Below are 26909 nucleotides of genomic sequence, written 5' to 3' on the forward strand. Positions count from 1 at the left end.
CCAAACTCCATGACGTGACCTTCAAGGCCCTCCACAGTCTGTCCTGTGTTTCTGTTTCTTCCCTCAGGCTCCTTCCTCTTCAGCAAAACTAGGTTTATCTAGGTTTCTAAATACTATTCCCCACTAAAAGGATCCTCTGTTTGATTCTTTTCCAAAATTTGCCTGGTCACTTTTTATGGTCTCTTGGTTATTATACTTTCAATAGCTTCCTTTGTTTAAACAAATTAAGACATACTTCATGTACCATATATGATTCTAATATCTGTGACATTAAAGTTTTTTAGTACCTGTTAAATTTTTAAGAAATAACCAACTAAAGATGACGAGAAAACCAACTAGAGATGACAAAAAAAAAGGCAACAGAATTAACTAGGATTCTAGTTCCATCCATGACACCTGGAGCCCCTAAGAGAAATGAGAGGAATCACTTTAGGGAATACAGAAATGAAATTTTAAAAAAATATTTATTTAATTTGGTTGCGCCAGCTCCTTAAGTTGTGGCACGTGGGCTCCTTAGTTGTGGCATGTGAACTCTTAGCTGCGGCATGTGGGATCTAGTTGCCTGACAAGGGACTGAACCCAGGCCCCCTGCATTGGGAGCGTGGCGTCCTAACCACTGCGCCACCAGGGAAGTCCAGGAAATGAAATTCTTGGAGATACAGAATGTAGAATTCTTTTCCACCATGACTGTTTTCCTTTGGAATCGGGAGCAAAAAGGAACCCATGGACAAAAAGCAGACTTGTGATAGCCAGGGCCTTCGGGGGAGGGGCAAATGGGGAGTGAGGGCTTAAAGGGTATGGGTTTCTGTTTGAAGTGATGAAAATGTTTGGAGCTGGACAGTGGTGATGACTGCGCAATGCTGTGAATGTACTTAGTGCCACTGAACTGTGCACTTTAAAATGGTTAAAATGGTACGTTTTATGGTTGTGTATTTTACCATAATAAAAAAAAGTTAAAGAACTAAAGTCAGCCTCCTAAGGACCTAGAGCTGTACAGTGTACACAGGTTTTCATCTTACACAGGTACACAGGTTTTCATGTCACACAGGGACAGAAGTATAATTCCAAGCACATTACAACTTCAAATGGAGTCTCCAAATCATTTTCATCAGAAAGTCACTCTGTGGGAGTGAAGACAATTGGCAGGGCCCAGCTCACAATGACTTCGCTAGCACTCAGCCACCACGCCCCCCAGCCCCTGCCCTCCACAACCTTCAAGAATGAAGCACTCAGCTACCAACAAGACATATTTCAAATAGTTTAATTTTAAAAATATTCTATTCGGTGCTAAAATATGTCTTCACTCACTGTTGCCCATTTCCATTTTCTTAAACTTTTTTGAAACAAAAAATAAAATCACGAGGTTCAATTAAACATGCAGATTTCAAAGAAAAGGGAACTTTCTAGAAAGTCTGAGCTGAAGGAGTACTGTGAGAATGGGTGCTGTTGTCAAACCTCAAATTCTCGCTGGGGCAGAGTTTGCGGCAGGAGTGCTGGGGACCGTGGCAGGAGGCAGGGGATGCTGGAATGAAATGTCCAGGTGGAAACAACAAAAGCTGCGCGTGCGTGTGTGTGCGCGCGCGCACGCGTGTGTTGGGGAAGGGGACGGTTACAGTTGGGGACAAAGGACTGTCAGCAGCCAGAGAGCCCATGAGAGGCAGGATAACCTCAGGAATGGGCAGAAGTGCCAGGATAGCAAGAAATCTATATGGACTTTTCCACCCTCTCATGGAGCGAAGCCCTTCCCTTGCCTCCGGAGTCTACTCAGGCATTCTCCAACAGCAGCCTACAGGGCCCCTAGCCCTATGGGAAAGTCCATGAATTTACAGTCTCCATTCCATTCAAGTAAGCCCTAGGCACTCTCTTCTCCAGAGGATGCCTTCCACATCTCTTTCCTCTTGTAGAAGCACCAGCAGCTCAGTCCAGAGGTTCCGGAGCAGAAACTGCTACCTGGAGGTGACAGATGAACCCTGGAGTGGCCGATGCTCCAGCCTACTTGGGGTGCAAAAAGGACAGGAGTGCTCCTCTTCTCAGGATCAAGCAGACACAGGTGCCAGGGACGGGAAGATGACGTTACGACCCCCAGTCCTATGTCAGCCTTCCAGCCCAGAAGGCTCCTATGTGCAGGCTCTGGAGCCCAGTGCTTGCCCTTAGCCCAGCAGCACAGCACAGCCAGAACCAGAATGCAAGAGAGGCCTGGGGCCAGGAGGCGAAGGGTGCCAGGGTGGTGCTAGCTTTCTGACGCTGTCTGCGGCACTGCGGGCTGGTCCACACAGAAGCGTTTCAGGGGAGGCGCACCTGAGTCTTCCTCTTCCTCAGCAATCTAGAAGCAGCCAGAGCATGGAATCACAGGGCCATCCCTCTGAACCAGACCTCCCCTTCCACCCTAATTTACAACCCAGAAGTCCACCCCCCACTGTCTCACAGATAACCAAACCTCTTCCCCTACCTTATAACCTGGAGCCCAGCGTCCGTGCTGCCTTCCCAACTACAGCACATCCCGTGCTATAGCGCCAGTGCACATTAACAGAGCCCTTACTTTTTTCTTAGAAACTGGGAAACCCAAAGCACCTCCTTACCTGCGTCTCTAATGGAACTGGTTCTTCCTTCGTGAGGGTGGGAGGCTCATCAGCAACTTCTGAGGCGGGCAGGGAGGGCTCTGCAAAAGCAAAGGTGGGCGTAGCTGCAGGGCCTCCTGAGGCAGGAGACTCCTGTGGAATCTCTGCCCCAAGCTGGGGGAGTGTTCCTGCGAGCTATGTGGAGACGCCTTGGTGAAGAGGCAACACAAGCCGCAGAATCAATATACATTGTAAGAAGAAATTTGCAGCATCTAGTGCAAAGAGCACGAGCTCTGAAGTTAGAAGGAATGAAATGAGACACACAGTTCCACAAGTTACCAGCTCTGTGATCATGGCCAAGCAACTGAACTTTTCTAAGACTACTTCCTCATCTGTAAAATGGAGATAACAGCTGCCATTTCATGGGGTTTTTGAGAGAATCATACCAGGCATCAAATATGAAAAGTGCCTTCCTTACAGAGAGCCTGGCGCTCAGTTGTGTTGCTGTTTTCTTTCTTCATTCTGTGAAAGGGGAAAATACAACCATTCCCAAAATAGCCTCAAACAATTGACAAGTGGCTTGAAGCTGCCAGCTCTGGGGCAACTTCTCTAACCTGTGACTCTAAAGAAGAGAAACATCGGGGCCTCCCTGGTGGCGCAGTGGTTGAGAGTCCGCCTGCCGATGCAGGGGATACGGGTTCGTGCCCCGGTCTGGGAGGATCCCATATGCCGCGGAGCGGCTGGGCCCGTGAGCCATGGCCGCTGAGCCTGTGCATCCGGAGCCTGTGCTCCGTGACGGGAGAGGCCACAGCAGTGAGAGGCCCGCGTACCGCAAAAAAAAAAAAAAAAAAAAAAAAAAAAAAAAAGAAGAGAAACATCAAGAGCAAGAGCAAGGCCCCTCCAAGACGCTCATCGTGGGCCAACAGAGACTCACCCTCAAGGATCTCCTGGCCCAGGGTGGGGGGCTGGGAGTCATCTGTGCGGAAGTCGGAGGTGTGCGCTGGGCTCAGGGACTCGCTCTGCTGGGGGCTGGGGCTCGAGTTGGTGCTGCTGTCCACCTTGAGCTGATAGACATCAGACACGGAACTCTGGTTGCTGTTTTCATCTGAAAACCAAACATGACAAAGGCAACAGCTGAGGGTGGTCACTTCTGAGAGTAATTCAGTACAGAGCCAAGGGCCTGGTGTCTCTACAGACAGCATGGACACAGCCAGGCACACAATGATCACGGACGGCTGTAAACAGCCCCTGAACCAAAGGCAGACATTCTCGGGGCTTCTGTGCACTGCAACTTACCAACAAGAGTCTAAATTGGTTAATTTAAGCATGTTCTATTTTATGACACATATTCTAAGCACCACAAGATGCAGCCAGAATCTTTAAGTTTATGCAACATTTATATTTCAGGAAGGTCAAGATATGCTTATTAATCCCTTCTTTATTATCCACCAGTTACAGCTGGGACCTGGTATTTTCCCACTGTGCAGTGAAGGGAGGAACACATCTGTGCCTCTCAACCTTTCTCACAATACAAGAGGTGTAGAAAATGATAGTCTGTCTGCTATTCTCGGCTGTCTGAAGGAGGGTGACAGTGTCTGGAGGTGGTCAGCTCGGGCCCTTGCACCTGCCTAGGCTCCATCTCACCGCCTCAAGGACCGTGGGATCCCACCTGGGAAGCGCTGTCTGAAGGCTTAAAGTCACCACCTAAGTTAAAAACACAGAGTCAGCAGGGCCTTCCTCTCCCTGACCTCCAGCAGCCAGTCACCAAATCTGCCCCACCCACTGCCCTGACTCAGCCTGTGCCCATTCCTTCCTCTCCCGTGGCCTCAGCTCAGCCCTCATGATCTCTCGCCTGGCCTCCAGCCACAGCTACCCAACTGCCCTTCCCGCAGTCTCAGGCACCCCCACTGGACCTCATACCACTGCCAGAGTGATCTTTCTAAACCCTTGTCGGTTCCCCACTGCCCATGAGATGGCCCTATCCCAACCTACAAACTCCCTTCTGATCTCCAGGCTCACCGCCTGCTGTTCTTCCCCATGCACCCTGGCTCCTGCCAAACTGGACTCTAACCTAAGAGCAGCTTCAAGTACCAGTGTCTGCTATGACATGCTCTTTCCGGTCTTCCTGCAAAGCCTCTAGACATGCCAACATTCAGCTCAGGCATCACCTCCTCCACAGAGCCTCGTGTCTCAGGCTCCCTTGGGTGGAAATGACCACCCTCTCTTTTATGCTCCTGCTGTTTCCTGGGCACACCTGCGTTTACTATATTACACACCAGTCTCCCTCCATTACACTCTGCGCAGGCAGGCTCTGTGGCTTACTGGCCCTTGAATCTCCAGTGCAGTACACAGTACCTGGCACACAGTAGGAGTTCATTAAATGTTCAATGAATGAAAAGGATGAGATAGTGCCCAGACTGAGGAAATGGAGCCTCCCATTGTCTCCCAGAGCTTTATGATGGAACATCTCACACAGCTAGAGAACATTTCCCTTGTATTCTCTTCCTGTACCACACTGACCTTGCAGGGGTTGGGGGAGAAGTGAGGAGGGGATACCTGGTCACTCCCAGTCTAGTTCCGAAAAGAAAATTGTAAGCCCTTTCCAGTCTTTATCCTACAATGACCACCACCTTCTATACTGAAATGGAAGTAGCATTTTATCACAAAAAAGAATAAAGCTCTGTCACTCTTCTGCTTAGGCAAATACTTTTCTTCTCCAAGCATCAGTTTTCTGAAACAGGGATGACGATAACTGCCTGGTTTATATCACAGGCTAATGTAAAGATAAAAATGAGAAACTGAAGTGAAAGTGCTTCATAAACAGTAGGTGCCACACAGGTATAAAAGGTGATGTTATGAGTGTAGTGCTGACTCAGGCCGGACGTCTACCGAAGACTGGTTTAGGAGGCAGAGCTTGGGCTAAGGGAGGATAGGCAGATGCCCGGCATGGGGCGGGGGGTCTCCTCTGAGGCACTCTCATCAAATACACAGTCTAAAGAAAAGAGCTTCTGATCCAGAAAACCAGGACCCACCATGGGGTCTGCCACCTACAAGTGATGTGACTTTAGATATGTAACCTCACCTCTCTGAGCCTCAGTTTCCGTAACTGGAAAGTGAGGAGACTGTCGTCTCTCTTGCAGGGTTATTGTGAGGTTTAAATGAAAAGCCTTCCATAAAGTGCCCAGGAAGATACCAGCAAAACAGCAGGCACTGAAATGACACACAGACTACTCTTCTGATTATTAATGGGTCATCTAAATTTTCATTTTCCTGCAAGGAAGACATATGGATGCAACTCACCCTGGAATTCAAGAAGGAGAGAGGAATTGGCTGAGGCATCAGAGGGAAAGCCATTAGGTTCCCGGGCTGCTGAACTGTTCGATTTTGACTTTTCTTTCTAGAAAAGGAAAAAAAGAGGAATATGACAGAGCCAAGCAGAAGACTCACAGAGAGAGAGAAGGTGTTGAGACACCAGAGAGGTCTGGATTAGGAACAGGAGGAACAACAGCGGTTTCAGAATCCAGGACCCGAGGAATAACAGGATCCTGGACAAGGTGTCCCCAGGCCTCAGTGTCTCTGTCAGTAAAATGGACCCTTCCAGTGCTAATATCATGAATCGCAAGTGAGAGGCAGATACATATCTTCCACTAGAGCTCCCTGTAGGACTCTTCTGCTTTCTGCCCTGATGAGAATGCTCTATCCAGTCCTTCCCTACATGCATGGGTGAGAAACACAAAATACCCATTTGAGAAAGATCCCTGTTTTAGTAGCACAGCAGGGAAGAAAAAAAAGTGAAAGAAGAAAGGACCTCTGACTGGACAAAGGAAGGAGTCACTTTATATGTAACACAAGCAGTGACAGGACAAGGGGCCCCTGCTAGCTCTATTCCTCACCAATCCACCACATCCACTCAAAATGATCTCCCACGTCCACCTTTGCCTTCAAGCAGGATGCAGGTTACACATGTGGGGGAACCACAGTGGGAAGGTAAGCACTAGCTTGCAACAAACAAGGAAATAATCCACAGGACAGAAAACCATCAATCCAAGCATTTGCAAATGAGAGCATCCCAACAGCCAAAAGTTCAAATCTGAATAATCTCAAATTTACTAATTCATACTTTTTATACTTGCCTATTTATTGTACGTGCATTGTACTAGTAATACAACTTAGTGTTTCTTAATACTCTCAATGCTAGCTCGGCAATAAATCAACTGTACACATATATGCAGTCCTTCCCTTCATTTTTTCATATACAGACATAATTTTAATGTAATTACACTTTACCATTTTACTGCAGAGGCTACATAAACATAATTTTTACTAGCTGCACAATATTCCAGATATCATAATCACTTAATCACTACTCAACTAGTGGACATTTAGCTTTACCTGATTTAGGACTGTCTTTGTTTGTTGCTAGTAGGAATAAGCCCACAATGCTCAACTTTCACTTTTTCCTGGATTATGTGACTAAATTCACAAAAAAAATTCCTTCTAGATCAAAAAGTATAAACTAAACATATTTTTCTTAAAATATTCTGTGGCTCACTCACCACTCTCTACAAGGAGGTTGGCAATATATTTGGAGTACGAGCATCACGGCACCCATGCCAACATTTGGCTTTATCATTATTTTTTTCTGATCTCTCATTTATCTTTATTTTAATGATTCTGTGCTCATATAAAATATGCATTCACTATAAGAAATTCTGAAAATACAGAAAAAGAAATGAAAAATCACCTGTACAACCAGAGACAACCTATACATACAACTGTATGAAAATGGCTCATGATTCAGCATTATAACTTGCTCCCCTTCCCCCATTCACCATATTAAAAACATTTTTCTCTGCGAACATGGCGCTGCGAGTGGTGTGGAGCGTGCGGGCCGCGGTCTGCGGTCTGCAGCCTGCGTGCCACCTCTGCGCCCAACACACCCTGCCCGCTGCGGCCCTGGGGACTGCGGGCGGGCGCCGACCGGGCGCTGCGCACCGGACCCGCTCTGCTGTCGGGTTGTAAATTCACAGACAAACATGAGTGGGTAACAACAGAAGACGGTGTTGGAACAGTGGGAATCAGCAATTTTGCACAGGAAGCTTTGGGAGATGTTGTTTACTGCAGTCTGCCTGAAGTTGGGACAAAATTGAACAAACAAGAGGAATTTGGTGCTTTGGAAAGTGTGAAAGCTGTGGGTGAACTCCACTCTCCTCTATCAGGAGATGTAACAGAAATGAATGAAGCCCTAGCAGAAAATCCTGGACTTGTCCACAAATCTTGTTATGAAGATGGTTTGCTGATCAAGATGACACTCAGTAAGCCTTCAGAACTAGATGAACTAATGAGTGAGGAAGCATATGAGAAATATATAAAATCTATTGAGGAGTGAAAATGGAACCCCTAAATAAATTATCTGTGGCAAAACTAGTTATAAAAATTATGTAATTCAAGGATAACATTGTTATCTTAACCATATATATATATATATATATATATATATATATAGTAACTTGCTTACAGCCATCCCTCGATTTAGGTCAAAAGACTCAATGAACTTGCCACTGGAAATAAATGGCAGTGGAGAAAAGTTTGTTAGTTGTATAGTGTCCAATTAAGAAATTACTATCTTAATTTTGCAATATACTGTGTTTGCTTGTGCTATTTTTATACAGTGAAGCAACAGCCTTGCAGGAAAATAAGAAACAGTTTAATAATAAAATATGCAACTTCCTAAAAAAAAATTTTTTTCTTTGCCATTGAATAATCTTCTATACCATCTTTTATAATGGTTACAAAGCTTTACAATATACAGGTGCACAATAACTTAATGAATTCTCTACAATAAGATCTTCATTTTGCTTGCAATTTTTAAATACCACGAACAATAATATTGTGATGCTCAACACTATAGATGTACCTTGTACACATCATGATTATGTCCTGAGGATAAATTTCTAGAGATAAAACTTCTAGATCAAAGGCATAAATATTCTGAAAGTTTTTTCCCCCTCAGCTTTACTGAGGTATAACTGACAAATAAAATTGTAAGATATTTAAAGCATACCCTGGGTTAATTTGATATACATATACACTGTGAAAGGATTCCCACCATCTGGTTAATTAAGCTTTTAAGTATACATATATGATCAACTTCACCTGTAGAAAGTTTGTCCCAATTTACTCTCCCATCAGCAGTGCCCCACTCCCTTATGTCCTTCACATTTTTTTCTTTACCAATTTGGTCATTTTCTATTTTTCCTAACCTAACTGGTCTATGCTAGTACCTTAGAAGATGGCACACTATCATGGACCACTGGAAGGTACATAAACCGATGGACCTCAGGGCCCAGCTCAGAAACCAACACAAACACTGTAAGAAGCCCTTCGGAGAGACAAAAGGAGCTGAGTCCTGGGCAGGAGAACTTGAAATAGGAAAGGGCCAGGGTCTTATATGTGAGAAATGGGGAGGGGGTTGCTGTACATGTGGGGGGTTCCCCCATATGTACACACTACCCAAGAGAGCTAGCAGCCTAACCTTTGACCCTTATGGGTATTGGCATCACCAGAGCCAGGGTTAGATGAAAAACAAAGGGTGACTCCAGAGCCCCCCTAACTTTCACACCAGCTCCTTGGGCTGGACAAGGACGGCTGCTCCCAGATAAAGGCAGCACGTGGAAGACTGGTACTAGGGAGTTCCCTGAGACACAGGGGAAGATGAGAGAGGGGAAAAGGGAAAGGCTGAACCCTGAGGCTAATCCCATCCCCTAAATCCATTTAGAGGAGGGAACACAAAGCCTCATTTCTACACATTTCTAGCCAATGCAGCTCAGACTCAAAAGGAATAAAAGATGAGTGCACAGAAAAAACTAACCAGACACTGGAGGAAAACAAGCACCATGAAAGACAATAAACAGAACAAGCTATACCGGAAGAAGCAGACTAGAGGGACAGAAAAATTGAAATAAAACATAGCAAATCTCCTCAGAAAGATAAGGATGACACTGGAAAGTTGTTTTGAACAACCAACAACAAAGGAAATTTGGTATGAATAATAAACTCGTTCAAAATAAAAATTAAGTGAATGAGGGAATTCCCTGGCAATCCAGTGGTTAGGACTCCACGCTTCCACTGCCTGGGGCCCAGGTTTGATCCCTGGGAAGGGAATTAAGATCCCACAAGCCATCTGCGCAGTGTGGAAAAAAAGAAAAAACAATTAAGTGAACGAGTTTATTAGCAGAAATAGAGCTGAAGAAAAGATTAATGAGCAAACCCTGGGTTGAGAAGTCAGAATATATGAGGACAAAATAAAGAGATGAAACAAACTAAAAGTTAAGAAATGAAGCTAGATGTTCACATTATAGGATATTCTTACAGAAGTTCCAGGTCAAACAGAAGAAATTCTAAAAGTTTCCAGGAATACAAAAGAATCACCTACAAAGAAATCAAGAATTAGACTGACATCAGATTTCTCAACAGAAAACTAGAAGCACAACAACTGAGTAATAGTTTCAAAATGTTGAAAGAAAATAATTTTTAACCTAGAATTTCATATACAGGTAAAATGATCAATTAAACATGAAAGTATGTTATGAAGATGGTTGGCTGATCAAGATGATCAAAAGTTTTCTCCACATCAAAAGTTTTCTCCACACAAGTCCTCTTTGGCAAAATCCTTGAAGGGTGTATTCCAGCAAGAAAAGAAATTAATCTAAGAGAAAGCAATAATAAATAGGTACAAAGGGTTAGTAAATAATTAGTAATGTTTACTTTGTCTAATTAAGCAATGACTAAAACAAGAAATGTCTGTAAAAACAGAAATATCTGAACAGAATATCTGACCTGAAATTCCATTCAAAACTAAGGAGAGGGCAGGAATGAAAGTGGGGGGCGGGGGTAGAGACCAGGGGTGGTTAAAAATGTGTTCAGGCTCAGAGGGGAAACACAGATTTTGATAAGCTTTATACACTGATACAGAAAAATATTAAGTATAACTCTTTTTAGGTTAGAGATAGCCAATAAAAAAATTAAAAATAAAATGTGGAACTTTCAAATCAGAAGAAAATTTGTCTAGTCATCATGAGGTGAAGAGAAAAAAGAAAGTGTATCATGGCAGAAATCCTTGTCCATGTAAGTAGAATGTTTAGATGGTGACATTTTCACGGCCTTTCCGGCCCCTAAATGGTGCCACAGCTATTATGAACACACATAGCTAGCATACACGTCCTGAGGAGACTTCTGGGAAACTCCTTAAATTCATGAAAATACCATTTGCCCATCCTTCCACTCTCTTGCTGCCTTGAACTTGAATGTGTTGAATGATGGCTGGAGCTCAAACTTGGATACAAGGTCAAACATGAAGCAGAGGAAAATGGGCAATTGTTTAATGCGTATAGAGTTTACCTCTGCAAGATGAAGAGTTCTGGAGATGGATTACACAACAAAGTGAATGTATTCAACACTACTGAACTGTACACTTAAAAAATGGTTAAGATGGTAAATTTTATGATATGTGTATTTTACCAGGATAGAAATAAAGTAAAATGAATAGAACCATTACTCTCTTAAATATAAATTATTAAAAAAAAAAAAAAAAAAAGGTGGGACTTCCCTGATGGCTCAGTGGTTAAGAATCTACCTGCCAATGCAGGGGACACAGGTTCGAGCCCTGGTCTGGGAAGATCCCACATATCGCGAAGCAACTAAGCCCACACGCCACAACTACTGAAGCCTGTGGGCCTAGAGCCCATGCTCTGCAATAAGAGAAGCCACCGCAATGAGAAGCCCACACACTGCAACGAAGAGTAGCCCCCGCTCGCCACAACTAGAGAAAGCCCACGCGCAGCAACGAAGACCCAATCCAGCCAAAAATAAATAAATAAATTTATTTTTTAAAAAAAGGAACAGAGGCTTCCCTGGTGGCACAGTGGTTGAGAGTCCACCTGCCGATGCAGAGGACACAGGTACGTGCCCCAGTCCGGGAAGATCCCACATGCCGCAGAGCGGCTGGGCCCGTGACCCATGGCCGCTGAGCCTGCGCGTCTGGAGCCTGTGCTCCGCAATGGGAGAGGCCACAGCAGTGAGAGGCCCACGTACCGCGAAAAAAAAAAAAAAGGAACAGAAAGGTTGCAAGAAACCTGGGTCCCTGGGGACTCTTAGAGTGGAAGTGCCACACCAGTCCTAGACTGCATATTTCTGTTCCTCTAAGAATAAAATAAAACTTTTTAAAACCATTACTACTTTGAGTTTTCTGTCACCCACAGCTAAACCCAATATGCCCAATAAGCAGAAAAATGTAAAACGGGGAAAGACAGAATTATAAGACATACCAGGGAAATACAAATCAAAAGAAGACACGGTATCTTCTAGAATATCTAGAATATCAATCAAAGAAGCCATGCAAATCAGAAGAGTAAAGAGGAAACCCAATACAAGAATAAGGAAAATACAAGAAATCAGAGGGGAATTTCCTGGCAGTCCAGTGGTTAGGACTCTGTGCTTTCACTGCCGAGGGTCGGGGTTAAATCCCTGGTTGGGGAACTAAGATCCCGCAAGCCTCAGGGCAAAAAAAAAAGAAATCAGAAAAGAGGAAATCTAAATGAATAAAAAGGAAATCTGAAGAGATAAAATTGTCAATCTCCCTAGTGTTCAGAGAAATGCAAAATAAACAAAGAGATACCACTTTACGTCTATCAGATTGGCAGGATTTCGGAATTAGGAGTTAGATAATATCAGATGTTGCTGAAGATGTGGGAAATGGGAGCCCTGTGACACAACTGGGGAAGTGTACTAACTATCTGGGTGCAGCTATTCAGGAGACAGATCTGACAGCCAGCATCTAGTACAAACAATCATGTATGTACAGCCAGTAACAGAGCAATCTCACTCCTGGGCATCTAATCCAGAGAAAAACTCCCACAAGTCCTCAAGGACAATGGTTTAAGGGATGTCCACCAGAGTCATCTGTGCTACCAAAAAAAGCTGGAGGCAACACACACAAACAGACCCATATTCAGACACTTGGAACACGACAAAGTTGGTTCTACAGAGCAGGAGGAAAACAGTCTTTTCAAGTGGTGGGACAAATGCATATCCACATGGAAAAAAAACGAAATTGGGCCCCTACTTCAAAATACACAAAAATTAGGGCTTCCCTGGTGGCACAGTGATTGAGAGTCCACCTGCCGATGCAGGGGACATGGGTTCGTGCCCCAGTCCGGGAAGATCCCACATGCCGCGGAGCGGCTGGGTCCGTGAGCCACGGCTGCTGAGCGGGCGCGTCCGGAGCCTGTGCTCCACAACGGGAGAGGCCACAACAGTGAGAGGTGCGTGTACCACAAAAAAAAAAAAAAAAAGAGGAGGCAGGGTTGCCTAGTAATATAAAACATGGTCTCCAACCTAACCTCTACAACTCAAAATACACGAAAATCAACTCCAGGTGTGTTATAAATGGGAATAGGATAACAAGATTGTAGAAGACTATATGGAAGAATATCTTTGTGACCTCAAAGAAGGAACAGATTTAAGACATTTAAAAGCACCAATTATAAAGTAAAAGATTATTTTGTCTACATTAAAAGTAAAAACTTCTGTTACTCGGGACTTCCCTGGTGGCATAGTGGTTAAGAATATGCCTGCCAATGCAGGGGGCACGGGTTCGATCCCTGGTCCAAGCAGATCCCACATGCAGCGGAGCAACTAAGCCCATTCACCACAACTACTGGGCCTGCGCTCTAGAGCCTGTGAGCCACAAATACTGAGCCCGCACCCTGCAACAAGGGAAGCCACCACAAGAAGCCCGCGCACCACAACAAAGAGTAGCCCCTGCTCACAGCAATGAAGACCCAATGAAGCGAAAAATAAAATTAAAAAAACAAAAACAGGGCTTCCCTGGTGGCACAGTGGTTGAGAGTCTGCCTGCCGATGCAGGGGACGCGGGTTCGTGCCCCGGTCTGGGAAGATCCCACATGCCGCGGAGCGGCTGGGTCCGTGAGCCATGGCCGCTGAGCCTGCGCGTCCGGAGCCTGTGCTCCGCAACGGGAGAGGCCACAACAGTGAGAGGCCCGCGTACTGGGGGAAAAAAAAACAAAAACTTCTGTTACTCAAGCCTGCATAAACGGAGTGTAAAGACAAGCCATGGAATGGAAAAAGGTACAGATACAGATAGTATTTAATCAATAAAGAGTATGTGTCCACAACACAGAGAATCCCTACAAGTCCTAAGAAAAAGACCACAGCCAAACAGACAATAGGAACTTCTTAAAAGAGGAAATCCAGGGCTTCCCTGGTGGCGCAGTGGTTGAGAGTCCGCCTGCTGATGCAGGAGACGCAGGTTCGTGCCCCAGTCTGGGAAGATCCCACATGCCGCGGAGCGGCTGGGCCCATGAGCCATGGCCGCTGAGCCTGCACATCCGGAGCCTGTGCTCCGCAACGGGAGAGGCCACAACAGTGAGAGGCCCGCGTACCGCAAAAAAAAAAAAAAAAAAAAAGAGGAAATCCAAAAGGATGCTGAAAAGGTTCTCCATCTCATTAGTAATTACATCATTAATCACCGAATTAAAACCACAATGAGATATCTTAATACATTTAGTCTAACTATACCAACTGTTGATGAGGATTTGGAGCAGTGAGAACTCATATTGCTGTTAAGAATATATACTGGTACAATCACTTTGGAAACTAGTTTGGTAGTCGCTAGTGTAGGTCAAAATACACATATCCTAAGACTTAGCTATTCTACTCCTAGGAATATATCCTAGGAAAACCCATGCATGTGTTGACCCACATACTGAATAAGAATGTCACAGGAACATTGTTCCTATTATCCCAAATGGGGAACAACCCAAATATTCATCTACAGGAGAATAAGAAAGATAAATTATGGTACAGTCCTATAATAAAACTCCATACAGGGACTTCCCTGGTGGTCCAGTGGTAAAGAATCCACCTTACAATGCAGGGGACATGGGTTTGATCCCTGGTCAGGGAACTAAGATCCCACATACCACGGGGCAACTAAGCCCGCATGCCACAACTACTGAGCTCACGCACCTCAACTAGAGCACGAGCGTCACAACAAGAGAAGAGAAAACCCACGGGCCACAACTAGAGAAGCCCGCACGCCACAACGAAAGGTCCCGCGTGCCTCAACGAACATCCCGCATGCCACAACTAAGACCCGATGCAGCCAAAAATAAAAATTAAATTAAATTAAAAAAAAAAAAAAAAACACCTCCATACAGCAATGAAAAGGAACAAACAGCTCCAAATACGACATGGATGATTTTACAAACATAACACTAGGCAAAAAAAGCAAGATATACAAAAATAGATACTTCATGATGCTGCTTATATAAAGTAAAAAATGTTTACAAATGACTAAGGAAGTGGTTGTAAAAGCAAAAGTAGGAGAGTGATCTCCTCTAGAGGGGAGGGAGGGGGATGCTGGGAAGAGTTACAGAGCCTTCTGGGGGAGCTGGCAATGTCTATTTTTTGACCTAGGTGGTTTTTACAAGGGTATTAGCTTTATATTTTTTCACTATATACTACATATGTTTTAGATACTTTTCTGTACGTGTTTTATATTTCAGATCTTTTCAAAACAATCAGGAAAAAAAAGAGTTGGAGAAATCTGGGTGTTTATCACTCGGAATGTATAGATAAATGTGGTCACTGCACATAAGAGAATACAATGCAAGAGTAATGATAATAATTTTATTTACAATTACAGAAACATGCAGAGTTCTCAAAAAGAGAATAGAGGTTTATAGCACAATGCTATATATAGATGCAAATTTTTAAAAAATACAAATATGAAACAACGCTATGTATTTTTCAAGAATATACAGGTGTCCAGAACTTCCCTGGTGGCTCAGTGGTTAAGAATAAGCCTGCTGGGCTTCCCTGGTGGCGCAGTGGTTGAGACACCACCTGCCGATGCAGGGGACACGGGTTCGTGCCCTGGTCTGAGAAGATCCCACATGCCGCGGAGCGGCTGGGCACGTGAGCCATGGTCGCTGAGCCTGCGCGTCTGGAGCCTGTGCTCCATAACGGGAGAGGCCACAACAGTGGGAGGCTCACGTACCGCAAACAAACAAACAAACAAACAAAAAGAATACACCTGCCAATGCAGGGGACACGGGTTCCATTCCTGGTCTGGGAAGATCCCACATGCTGCGGAGCAAATGGGCCCGTATGCCACAACTACTGGGCCTGCGCTCTGGAGACCGCGAGCCACGGCTGCTGAACCTGCGCACCACAGCTACTAAAGCCCGCTCACCCTAGAGCCCGCACACCACAACTACTGAAGCCTGCACGCCTAAAGCCCGTGCTCCACAACAGGAGAAGCCACCGCAGTGAGAAGCCCGCCCACAGCAACGAAGAGTAGCCCCCGCTCACCACAACTAGAGAAAGCCCGTGCGCAGCAATGAAGACCCAATGCAGACAAAAATTTAAAGAAAGAATATACAGGTGTCCAAATAAACCCATGGAAGAGGAATTAGTAAGGCATATATACATATTAAACACATGATGTAATAAACTACAGTGGGCAGCAGGAGTCCACAAACTTTTTCTTACAGGGCCAGATAATAAATATCTTGGGCTTTGCAGGCCATTAGGTGTTACGGCAATTACTCAGCTCTGCCATTACAACTCAAAAGCAGCCACAAATAAGGAAACAAACAGGCATAGGTGTGTTCAAATAAAACTATATTGAATCACAGGGAGCAGGCCTGGGCTGTAGTTTGCCAAGCCCTGGAAAAGAGGAATGGGTTAAGGAAAGGGAATAAAGGGGGGGAAATAATAAAATAAGAGGCTTTGTGTGGACCAATGACAGAGGATGCCTTGAAGTATTTTCCACTCAATTCTGGGAAAATACATTCCATTATAATTAAGAGGCAATCAAAGAAAGAAAGAAGACGTTACCTTTTTGTTGTTTCGATTTTCTTCCACACTTACCTCCTTGCTGTCTGTCACGGGAACCCACTTAAATATCCTAAGGGACGTGTCACCCACAGTCACCCACTTTTTCTCCCTAAAACAAAGACACTTCTTAGAACTGATAAACAATAAAATAGATTTTCTGATCATAACTGTGCTTTCCCACTTCTCAGCAGACCATTCCTTCAATCTTAAGTGCTTTCTAAACTTCCTCTCCGTCAAATCATACCTTACCTTTCTGGACAAAATCATCCCTTCCAGAAACACTTTGCTATCAAATGCCTTTGGCTCTGAACCCTCTACTTGCCACCTTTGCTCATGTATAGTGTACCAAAACCTTTTGTTCCTCACAGCCTACAGCAGTATAGAGTATCAGCACATTTTCAAACTCAGGTATCTATCTGGCATAAACTTCTTTATTTCCCCCAAATTAATTCAATTCCACTGATATTTATAAAGCCCTAATATACAAGGCCCTATAGGAGATAAAGGATATATAAGATAGGGTCCCTCTCTTGGGAGCTCATAGCAATGAAAAGATAAGTAAAGAAATCATTGTAACACATGAAGGTGGCAAGAAGAAGGCTGAAAGAGTAAGACCAGGATATCCCATGGAAGGCAGAACTCCTATGACTCCTGTGGAACTCTGGATTGAAACACGATGCTATTTAAAAATAATCACAGGAGCAGGACAGGATGCTTCCAACTAACAGACCTGAGCCTCACACTGGCTTCTGGAAGAGGTGAAGGCCAAGCCGCCATGGAAAGACTGCTTTAAGGTTTCATTTTACAGAAGAGGTTATTTTTGAGATGAGCCTTAAAAAATGAGTAGTTGTTCTCCCCACCCCGCACATACCTGGGGAGGGAAAGGCAAGTGACGTTGTTGAATAGGAGTGGAGATTATGAACGGCCAGAGTTGGGGAGTCTGGAGTATGACTTCTGCAAGTTTCGCATCCCAATTTGAGGACAAAAAAGCAAAAAAAGTAACTGCTGTTACTGCTGCTATTGATGATGCTATTCAGCAAATGGTGACATCACAGAAATGTAGAGACTATGATGTAACCGAAAGAAGAATGAACTAAAGACTTAGGAAACTGGAATTAATTCCTGGACAAGCCACTCATTTATTCCTGGAATTTAATTAATTAATTAATTAATTCATTCATTCATTCCTGGACAAGCCACTCATTTATTCCTCATTTACTAAAAAATATTTAATATTCAAGACGCTATGCTAAGTCTTGGGCACACAGGGAACAAGATGCACAGTCCTGACCCTCACAGACCCAAAATTCCAACCGGAAACAGACATCACACAACTCATCTCACAGTTAGAAACCTAATCACTAGGTTTAACCATATCAAACTGCCGCTTCTGCTGGTTAAAAAGGCAAATACAGGTGATATCTTATGGTTCGACCTAATACAATTGTGGAAAGTTCCAGTAGGGGACCTGATTTAGACTGGGGATCTTGAAAGGTGTCCTTGAGGAAGCAACTGGAGAGCAGAACTAGGAGTTAACCAGGCAAGGGGGAGGAGAGGGTAAAGGAAGGACACCAGGTAGCAGAAACAGAAGTGTGGCCCCAACTGAAAGATGGCCAGCATCTTGGGAAAGAGGGCAGTTTGAACCAGTCTGGTGGGGCAAGAAGGATCATCTTTGGTCTTTATCCTAAGAGCAAGAAGAGATCAATGAAGCATTATTTCCCAAGCAGAGGAGTGCTAGAAGATTCACACTTGATAAAAATACAATGTGATGAATGGACTGGGGAATGAGCCAGTCCTGAAGCAGGCAGATCATAGGGAAGTTGGTACAAGAGTTCTGGGTGAGAGAATATGCTCATCTGCCCTAGGTTGCAGGTGAGGACGGAGATGGCCAGAAGAGAAAGGTATGCCCATTTTTAGGTTTCCTAAAAAAACCCAGAAGGATGAGATTTGGAGAGGAAAAACCATTAATTATTTAACTAGTATTTATGAGTCCAACTATATATGAAGCCCTTATTTTTTATTTTTTTTTTGCGGTACGCGGGCCTCTCACTGTTGCGGCCTCTCCCGTTGCGGAGCACAGGCTCCGGACGCGCAGGCTCAGCGGCCATGGCTCACGGGCCCAGCCGCTCCGCGGCATGTGGGATCCTCCCAGACTGGGGCACGAACCCGTGTCCCCGGCATCGGCAGGCAGCCTCTCAACCACTGCGCCACCAGGGAAGCCCATGAAGCCTCTATTGATAAAGAGTTAAGGAACTTGATCTTGTAGAGAAATGGACAAATAAACACGAAAATAAAGTCCAAGGTAATGACCCTAAAGGGAGTGGAGGGACTTCCCTGGTGGCGCAGTGGTTAAGAATCCGCCTGCCAATGCAGGGGACACGGGTTCAAGCCCTGGTGGGGGAAGATCCCACATGCCACGAGCAACTAAGCCCGTGGGCCACAACTACTAAAGCCGGCGCGCCTAGGGCCCGTGAGCCACAAGAGAAGCCACCGCAATGAGAAGCCCACCCACCAGAATGAGAAGCCCACGCACCGCAATGAGAAGCCCACGCACCGCAAGGAAGAGTAGCCCCCGCTCGCTGCAACTAGAGAAAAGCCCCCGCGCAGCAACGAAGACCCAACACAGCCAAAAACAAATAAATAAAATAAAATAAATTAATTTAAAAATAATAATAAAGGGAGTGGAGGGTGAAGGGCAGGAGAACTTGGAGAAGGCTTCCTGGAGGAAGCTAACACCTACCCGGACTTTAAAATTATTATTAGTAATCAGCTAGAGGAAAAGTACTCAAGAAGTTGGCGCAAACAGTTGGCTGTGAAAATTGAAGGTAATAACGCATTACTGTTTCTGGTACAAAATAGGCGGTCAACCGGCGCCTGCAACGAACGCTACAGGAGCCGTTTCCAAATGAAGAGTAGATCCTGACTCCTCTACTAACAGCTCCCAGGCCACAAAGAGAAAATGCCTACCCAGCTCGCTCGTGTGGGTCCGTATGAGGCGAAACACAGGGCTTTTAATTCCAATAACCACTTGGTCCCGGGGCATGTAGGTTTGCCGAGAAGCTCTCACCTAACTTAGACGACTTAATACGTAGAGCGCTCAGTCTGGCCAACGGGAAATTCTCAGAGATTGTTAGCTATTATACGGGACAGTTCAGAACGCAAAAGGCTCCCGAGGCAGGCGGGCGCGGGGACGGGGCCCGCGCCAGGACCGGTGTGCGAACCAGGACCCAAGACCGAGCGCCGCCAAACGCCCGAAGCTCCTCCGGGCGCCGCGCTGCCCTAGGGCAGGTGGGCGGACCCGCTGGCCGGGCGACCCGCTGATTGGTTGCGGCTGGCGCGCCCTCTGACCTCACGCCGACGCGAGCGGCACCCTCCTCCCGCCTTCTCCGCCCCCCCTTCCCCCAAGCGCCCGCCGGTCTGCTCCCACCCCACCCGCCAGTTCACCGCCGCTCTGGGCCTGGGCCGGCGTCCCCCTCCAGCACCCTCGGCCCTGGCCCCTCACCATTTCCGCACTTTCTCGATGGCCGCCATCACCTTCTTGATGTCATCCTTGGCCCGGCTGCGGGTCTCGGCCCGGACAGACCGGCCCGACATGACGGCAACGAGAGCGGCGGGGGCCGGGGCACTGCTCCCAAGGCACCGGGAATCGCGCGCCTCACGCGCCGCCGCCCGCCAGGCGCAAACAGCGTCACCGCGGCCGTCACCCCCTCCGTGCGCGCGTGCGCGAGGAAGCGCGCGCACCCGCCCTCCCCATGGGGCTCGAGGCATCAGCGCGCCTGCGCGCCCAGTCTCAGGTGCCCCACCCCGGGCGTCCCACCCAGCGCGCCCCGCCCTCGTCGACCCACCCTGGGCGTCCCGGCCTGGGCACCCCTCCCTGGGCGTCCCCGAGTCCAGTGAGCTTCCAAGCAGGCCTGGGTAAGCGGGCGAGCTGGTGGCACGTGCTGTGTGCAGGGTGTGGTGGGAGGCTCTTTCCCAGGGGAGCATCTTAATCCTCTGGACAGAGCTGCCGCCATAACCTGTATTTTATGGGCTTGACCCTAACGTTACTGAGGGTCTGCACCATCCTGTCCTGCTGCCGCTCCTGTCTGGGGCCCTAGCTCCCCAGATAACACCATTGTGCTCCAACTACAGAGAATTTCACACCTTTAGTATGCCTTCCAACGTTTGCACACATCTGTTCCCCACCTGGAATTCTGTCTCTTCACCTAATGACCACTTACTCTTCCAACATCCTGTTTGAACTACGACAAGTCTTCCCCTGATATCCTGGGGTGCCACTTAGTGCATCCTTGACACTACATCAGCAGTCCCCAACCTTTTTGGCACCAGGGACTGGTTTCATAGAAGACAATTTTTCTGGGGCGGGGGCGGGGGTGGGGGTTGATGGTTAAGGCGGTAATGCGAGCGATGGGGAGCGGCAGATGAAGCTTCACCCGCTCGCCCGTCCTGCTCACCTCCTGCTGTGCAGCACAGCTCCTAACAGGCAGAGGACCGGTAGTGGTCCATGGCCCAGTGGTTGGGGACCCCTGCTCTACATCACTGTCTCATTTAATTCAGCAATTGGTGATTATATGATGCCTGCGTTGTGCAAGACTCCATGCTCAGTGCTGAGGACAAAATCTGGGGTTTTACTTTCAAAGAGCTTCCAGCTTAGTAAAACATGCAGACCAGAAAACAGGCATTTAAAATGTCATTTTAGGGGACTTCCCTGGTGGCGCAGTGGTTAAGAACCCGCCTGCCAATGCAGGGGACACGGGTTCCAGCCCTGGTTCAGGAAGATCCCACATGCCCTGGAGCAACTAAGCCCATGCGCCACAACTACTGAGCCCGCGTGCCACAACTACTGAAGCCCGCGTGCCTAGAGCCCGTGCTCTGCAACAAGAGAAGCTACCACAATGAGAAGCCCATGCACCCCAACGAAGAGTAGCCCCTGCTCGCCACAACTAGAGAAAGCCCACGCTCAGCAACGAAGACCCAACGCAGCCAAAACTAAATAAATATAAATAAATAAATAAATATTTTAATAATAATAAAAATAAAAAATAAAATGCCATTTTATAAACGCTAGGCTATGAGAAGTATTGTACAAGGTGCTATGACAACCCTAATCTAGATGAGGGGTGTCTAGAGGCATCGGGAAAAAATGACCTTGAACTTGAACTTTGAGAATACAGTAGGTGCAATTGCTCTAAGTCCTGTGTCCACAGACACTGTAGATGCTCAGTAGATGTTTGGGTGAATGTTCAATCTTCAGTGCAGCTCCCTAGTCTTCCCCCAGCACCCCAGGCATTTATTGATGCTTGCAGTATGCAGAGAGGGTCCTGGAGCAACCGCTTCAGGAAACATAAAGGAAGTAGGTGACAGTTTGCATTGCTTGGTAGCAGCTACTTCTTTCACCTCTAGAGGAACTTCCTTCTGTGTGCCCAGAGAAATGTCTAGCTAACCCTGAACTTGACATAGCCTCTATAACTGTTTGCCCTTTCATAATCCACCAACATCATGGCTTGATAAGCATTTGAGGAGTGGAAGAGCTGAACTAGCATGTGGAGGGAAGGATGATTCTAGAAATAACGGGATCAAAGGTGGCATGTCTGTTTCTCAAAGCCACTGATCCAAAATAACTGAACCGAAGAACTGTCTGAGCACCTGCTATATGCCCTGCAGCAGTGGACACTGGGTGACGCAAAGATGAGTAAGACACTCCTCGCCCTTCGGGCAAGGATAAGGAAAGCAAGAGGAAAATAAAACTCGAGGCAGAGCATGCTAAGTGTTGTGAGAGAGGCCAGCTCTCTAGAATTCTCCAGTTCTGTTCATAGGGCCCCCTGGTCTAGGCACACATCACCAGACATTTATGTCTCACTTCTCTCTTACCCTTGTCCAAGTCCCGGCCAGCACCCCACTCCCACCCCAAGGTTTCTTGCCTATAGTTTCTCTACTCCACAGCCCACTGCTCCTCTCAGCTGCTTTAGCCTCCTGCCCCCATCTCTCCTCCAGCCCACCCTGCCAGTCACCAGCTTCTTCGGGCCATCCCCTGAAGACCCAGTGATCCTCCTGTTTCCCGCTCACATTTGTCCACCTGGCCCTACATTCCCCATCTATCTCCCACTGAAGTTCTCTCTGTGTAAGAGACTGGTCAAAATGGGCACCTGCCAACTATTCCCCGAAGCCTGCACAAATGCCCTCTGTTGACATACTTCTCTTTAAAGAGATCTCACCTTGACATTTTCTAGATGAAAGCCCTGTGCTAGATGCAGAGCTGGGTGCTGAGATGAGCAGCCCAGACCTCTGCCTTGGGCAACTTGCATTCAAAGCAGTGCATTCAAAGTAAAAGCTACAGAGACCTGCAATGCCCCAACCGTCTACCTCCTCCCATTAATCCTCTGACCTCACCACCAGCAATCTACCCCTTGCTGTCTCTGCTCCAACTACGCTGGCCTCCTTGCTCATCTGAAAACACCCAGTAAAACTCTTTGCACTGTAGGTCCCTCTACCTGGATCATCCATTCTGCATACAGGTATTTACATGGCTCACTCCCTCACCTCCTTCAGGTCTTTACTCAAATGTTATCTTCTCAATTCAGCCTTTCTTGGCCACCCTAAGACTGCAGTATGCAATCCCACACACACACTCTGTATCTCCCTCCCCCAACATATTTTTCTCCAGAGTATTCATCACCATCTGATACACTATTTTACCCTCTGTCTTGTTTACTGTCTATCTCCTTTCAGTAGCTCCATGAAGGTAGCAACATGGTCCCTTTTGTTTTGTTCACTGATTTTCCCTAGCACCTAGAACAGAGCCTGGCACTCAGCGGGTGATCATTAAGTATCTGTTGAATGAATGAATTCCCAGCCATGATGCTTCCTCTTCCATGAAGCCTTCCCCAGATCACTTCAAGAAGAAGGAAGGAAGCCTCGCGCCCCTGAACCACCACAGGCAGGTAGGAGAAGCCAGTCTGAAGACCACATGACCTGGGTGGACGTCCTCGGATGTTCCTGAAGATCATAAGCTTAATCACAATTAGAAGTTCTTTGACTTTTCATTTGCTCTGTATTATCTGGCTATCCCCTGTAATGGCAGCCCTGTGATGGCAGGGACCCCATCGTCAAGTTCACCAGCACATCCCCGATGCCTAGCACAGCACTTGGCACAGATGAGGTGCTTAATAGAGTGTTATCGAATGAATGGATGAGAGAATGACCACCACACCTCCCCACAGGCTCTCTCTAGGGCCTGCCATCAGCTGTTTTCTCCCTTTCTGCCTCATCCACATTACCTGGAAATCATCCCACTTTCTTTGTCAGAGCGATTTAGCTCCTAGGCAGCTAGGAGCTAAATCCTCAATCCTCTCCCAACCAGGACGTGTGCCCAGGGCCAATGTGCCTTTGATGACCAGGCCTCTTCCAAAATCCTTTCCATGCCTCCCCACTGCCCAAGTTCAACCTCATACCATAGTATTAATCAGGGTCCCAAATATGATCTCAGTCACAGGGAAAAGAATGCTAGGAGGCAGAAACCCTGGGTCGGAATCTCAGCTCAGCCATGAACTTGTCTCGTGGCTTTGCGTAGGTCACTTAACCACTCTGAATCCTAGTTTTGTTTTGTGTTTTGTTTTCTGTGAAATGACTGCAATAACAATGGCTCTGTACTTCATAGGCTTCCAAGGACTTCATAGGCTGTACCAAGGACCTGGTAAGGTAGTGACCGGACAAGCTTTGTAAACCACAAAGTGCCTTGCAGGCAGAAATTCTCTTTTTGGCTTCCTGTGCCATTGCTCCTGCCATACTCTTAGCTCCAGCTGAACAAACCTGGTCCCTGGTCCCTGAACAGACTCTGCACATCACTCTGTGCTCTTACTCACAAGGCTTCTCCCCTGAGGAATGCCACCCCCTCTCCTTACCCACTTGCCATCCTCCTTCTGAAATACCCATCTTTTAAGACTCAACCTCCTCCACAATTATTCCAAAAGCATGTAATCCCACCCTTGCTTAGGTCCCCCTAGAGCATTGAGTTCACCTCTCTCAGCCCTTTCCTTTTATTTTACCCCCCAAAAAGGTGAGATCCTCACCCAGGCTGCTTCAGTGGAAGACAGGGTCTGAGGAACCTGCTGAGTCTCGTGGTTCTAGCCTAGAATCTGTGTATTCATCTCCCGCACTGGTATCTATGAAAATCTGTTTGAGGAAAAGCCTTGAAGACTAAGAGCCTGAACTACGCTGACGTTCTCTCCTTTCTCCTTCTTGGATTGTGTTAGAGCCCAGCTGAGAGAGAAGACAGAGGGCCTGGATCAGGTCTTCTTCCTCTGAAAGCCACTTTGTAGGCTGTGCTCCTTTGTAAGGCCACCAAGGCCTACGCAACAGTCCTGAGGAGTCAAGGAGACCTGTAGGAGGTTGTGGGCGCTCCCTGTGTGTCCTTAGGCAGCAACATTGAACCTACTGGAATTCATTAAAAGAGAGGTTACATGGGCTAAAAATGGAAACGGTTCAAAAAGCCCCTCAAAACATTCACAGGCATGCGTCCTTGATGTCTTGCTAATGAGAAGTGCCAGAAAGAAACAAGAAAACAGCCAGTGAGGGCCAGTCAGAGGCAGAGAGAGCCCAGTGCTGCCCCAACCATGAGGACCCCCAAGAAGCTTGTTAAAATGCAGGTTCCGGGGACTTCCCTTGCAGTCCAGTGGTTAAGACTCTGTGCTTCCACTGCAGGGGGTGCGGGTTTGTTCCCTCGTCCGGGAACTAAGATCCCGCATGCCAAAAAACAAAACAAAAAAACCCCGCAGGCTTCTGGGCCCTGTCCCCAAGGTTTTCTCTGTGGTACAGCTTTGGCACATGTATTTTATTTTCATTTTATTTATTTATCTTGATATATAACATGCACATGCTAGAAAATTAAAAGGGTACAAAATGTTAGTAATTGTTGAAGCTAGGTAATGGAAACGTAGGGGTTCGTTATACTATTCTATTTTTGTATACGCTGAAATTTTCCATGATAAAAAGTTTTTTTAAGGGGTACAGTGAAGGGACTTCCCTGGTGGCGCGGTGGTTAAGACTCCGTGCTCTCAATCGTGGGGGCCTGGGTTCGATCCCTGGTAAGGGTACTATATCCCACATGCATGCCGCAACTAAGAGTTCAAATACCACAACTAAGGAGCCTGCCCGCTGCAACTAAGACCCAGTGCAACCAAATAAATAATTTAAAAAAAAAAGGGATACAGTGAAGTTCAAAATTTAAAAACTAAAGCAAGTCTGTCTCTCTTTGCCTCCCTGGTCCCACAGTCACCCTGTTCCCCAATGCTTAACCTTCCAGAGATGAGACAGTCTATACCAATGGCCTCAACCTGGCTGCACGTGGGAAGCTTCAAAAGATACTAATGCTTGGGTTCTTCTCCCCCATCCCCCCACTCCTAGAGGTTCTCATTTACAGGACTGCAGCCTGGCCATTGGCCATTGGCCATTGGGATTTGTTCTTAAGCTTTCCAGATCGCTCTAATGTACAGCCAATGTCGAGACCCACTCGTCCCCCCGTTTACAAACGTATGTGCAAAAGTACATATTCACACAACCGGTTGCAGCACACTCTGTGCATTATTCTGTACTTTGATATTTTGTGTAACACATTGTTGTATTTGTTCCCTGTTGTGACAAATCACAACAAACTTAGTGGCTTAAACAGCACAAATGTGTTATTTTGTAGATTAGAAGTCTGATAGGGATCTCACTGGGCCAAGTTCAAGGTTCATTCCTTCCTAGAGGCTCTAGCAGAAAATCTGTTTCCTTTCCTTTTCCAGGTTCTAGGAGCTGCCCACTTTCCTTGATTCATGGCTCCTTCCTCCATCTTCAAGTTCAACAACATCAGGCTGAGTCCTCCTCCTGCTTCCATCTCTCTGATTTTCTCTTCTGCCAGCCTCTTCCACCTTTAAGGACATTGTGTCCTTGTGATTACATTGGGCCCACTCAGATAATACAGGATAATCTCTCTATTTTAAAGCTAGCTGATTAGTGACCTTAATTCCATCTGCTACCTTAATTCCCCTTTGGCATGTGCAGTGGATTGAATGTGACACCACAAAATTCATATTTTGAAATCTTAACCCCTAGTGTGATGGTATTAAGAGGGGCCTTTGGGACTTCCCTGGCGGTCCAGTGGTTAAGACTCCGCACTTTCACCGCAGCGGGTGAGGGTTCCATCCCTGGTCAGGGAACTAAGATCCTGCATGTTGCGCGGCACGGCCAAAAAATTTTTTTTTAATTAAGAGGGGCCTTTGGGAGGAAATTCAGTCATGAGGGTAGAGCCCTCATAAATGAATGGTATTCATGCCCTTATAACCGGGACCCCAGAGAGCTCTCTTGCCCTTTTACTGCCATGTGAGGACACAACGAAAAGACGGTCATTTATGAACCAGCAAGCAGGCTCTCACCAGACACCAAATCTGC

The 26909-nt window shown here is 46.5% G+C and overlaps 2 protein-coding genes and 1 pseudogene across 4 annotated transcripts in view; 2 read left to right on the forward strand and 1 right to left on the reverse strand.

Moving 5' to 3' along the window:
* Positions 1–5839, forward strand: part of HIP1 (huntingtin interacting protein 1) — a 407412-nt gene extending 401573 nt beyond the window's left edge. Inside the window, exon 29 of the mRNA XM_081257580.1 lies at positions 3754–5839. Coding sequence (XP_081113706.1) covers positions 3754–3941 — 188 coding nt within the window. The 3' untranslated portion in view covers positions 3942–5839. The remainder of the gene's footprint in view (positions 1–3753) is intronic.
* Positions 1246–20357, reverse strand: BCL7B (BAF chromatin remodeling complex subunit BCL7B). Of its 2 annotated transcripts, none has more exons than XM_081257584.1 (6): positions 19984–20357; positions 16482–16590; positions 5859–5955; positions 3493–3663; positions 2580–2659; positions 1246–2323 (listed from the first exon to the last, which is right to left on the reverse strand). In XM_081257584.1, the coding sequence occupies exons 1-6, from the start codon at positions 20247–20249 to the stop codon at positions 2231–2233; spliced, it is 816 nt and encodes a 271-aa protein (XP_081113710.1). In that variant the 5' UTR covers positions 20250–20357; the 3' UTR covers positions 1246–2230. The 2 variants fall into 2 exon arrangements, with proteins under 2 accessions (XP_081113710.1, XP_081113711.1); XM_081257585.1 differs by having other exon boundaries at positions 16515–16590; positions 19984–20351.
* LOC308629584 (glycine cleavage system H protein, mitochondrial-like) lies at positions 5962–7968 on the forward strand (annotated as a pseudogene). The gene has a single exon. The product of its transcript is annotated as a glycine cleavage system H protein, mitochondrial-like (transcript).
* Positions 20358–26909: the final 6552 nt, after the last annotated feature.

This window comes from Mesoplodon bidens (assembly GCF_964165515.1).
Source record: "Mesoplodon bidens genome assembly, chromosome: 15".
In the NCBI taxonomy this organism is placed as follows: Eukaryota; Metazoa; Chordata; class Mammalia; order Artiodactyla; family Ziphiidae; genus Mesoplodon; species Mesoplodon bidens.

Coding starts and splice junctions, on each gene's coding strand:
- BCL7B (XM_081257584.1), bottom strand. CDS start 20,249: ATGCCTCGAGCCCCATGGGGAGGGCGGGTGCGCGCGCTTCCTCGCGCA. Junction 16,591..19,983: donor ATCGAGAAAGTGCGGAAATG/GTGAGGGGCCAG, acceptor TCTTTGTTTTAG/GGAGAAAAAGTGGGTGACTG. Junction 2,660..3,492: donor GGGCCAGGAGATCCTTGAGG/GTGAGTCTCTGT, acceptor TTGCTTTTGCAG/AGCCCTCCCTGCCCGCCTCA.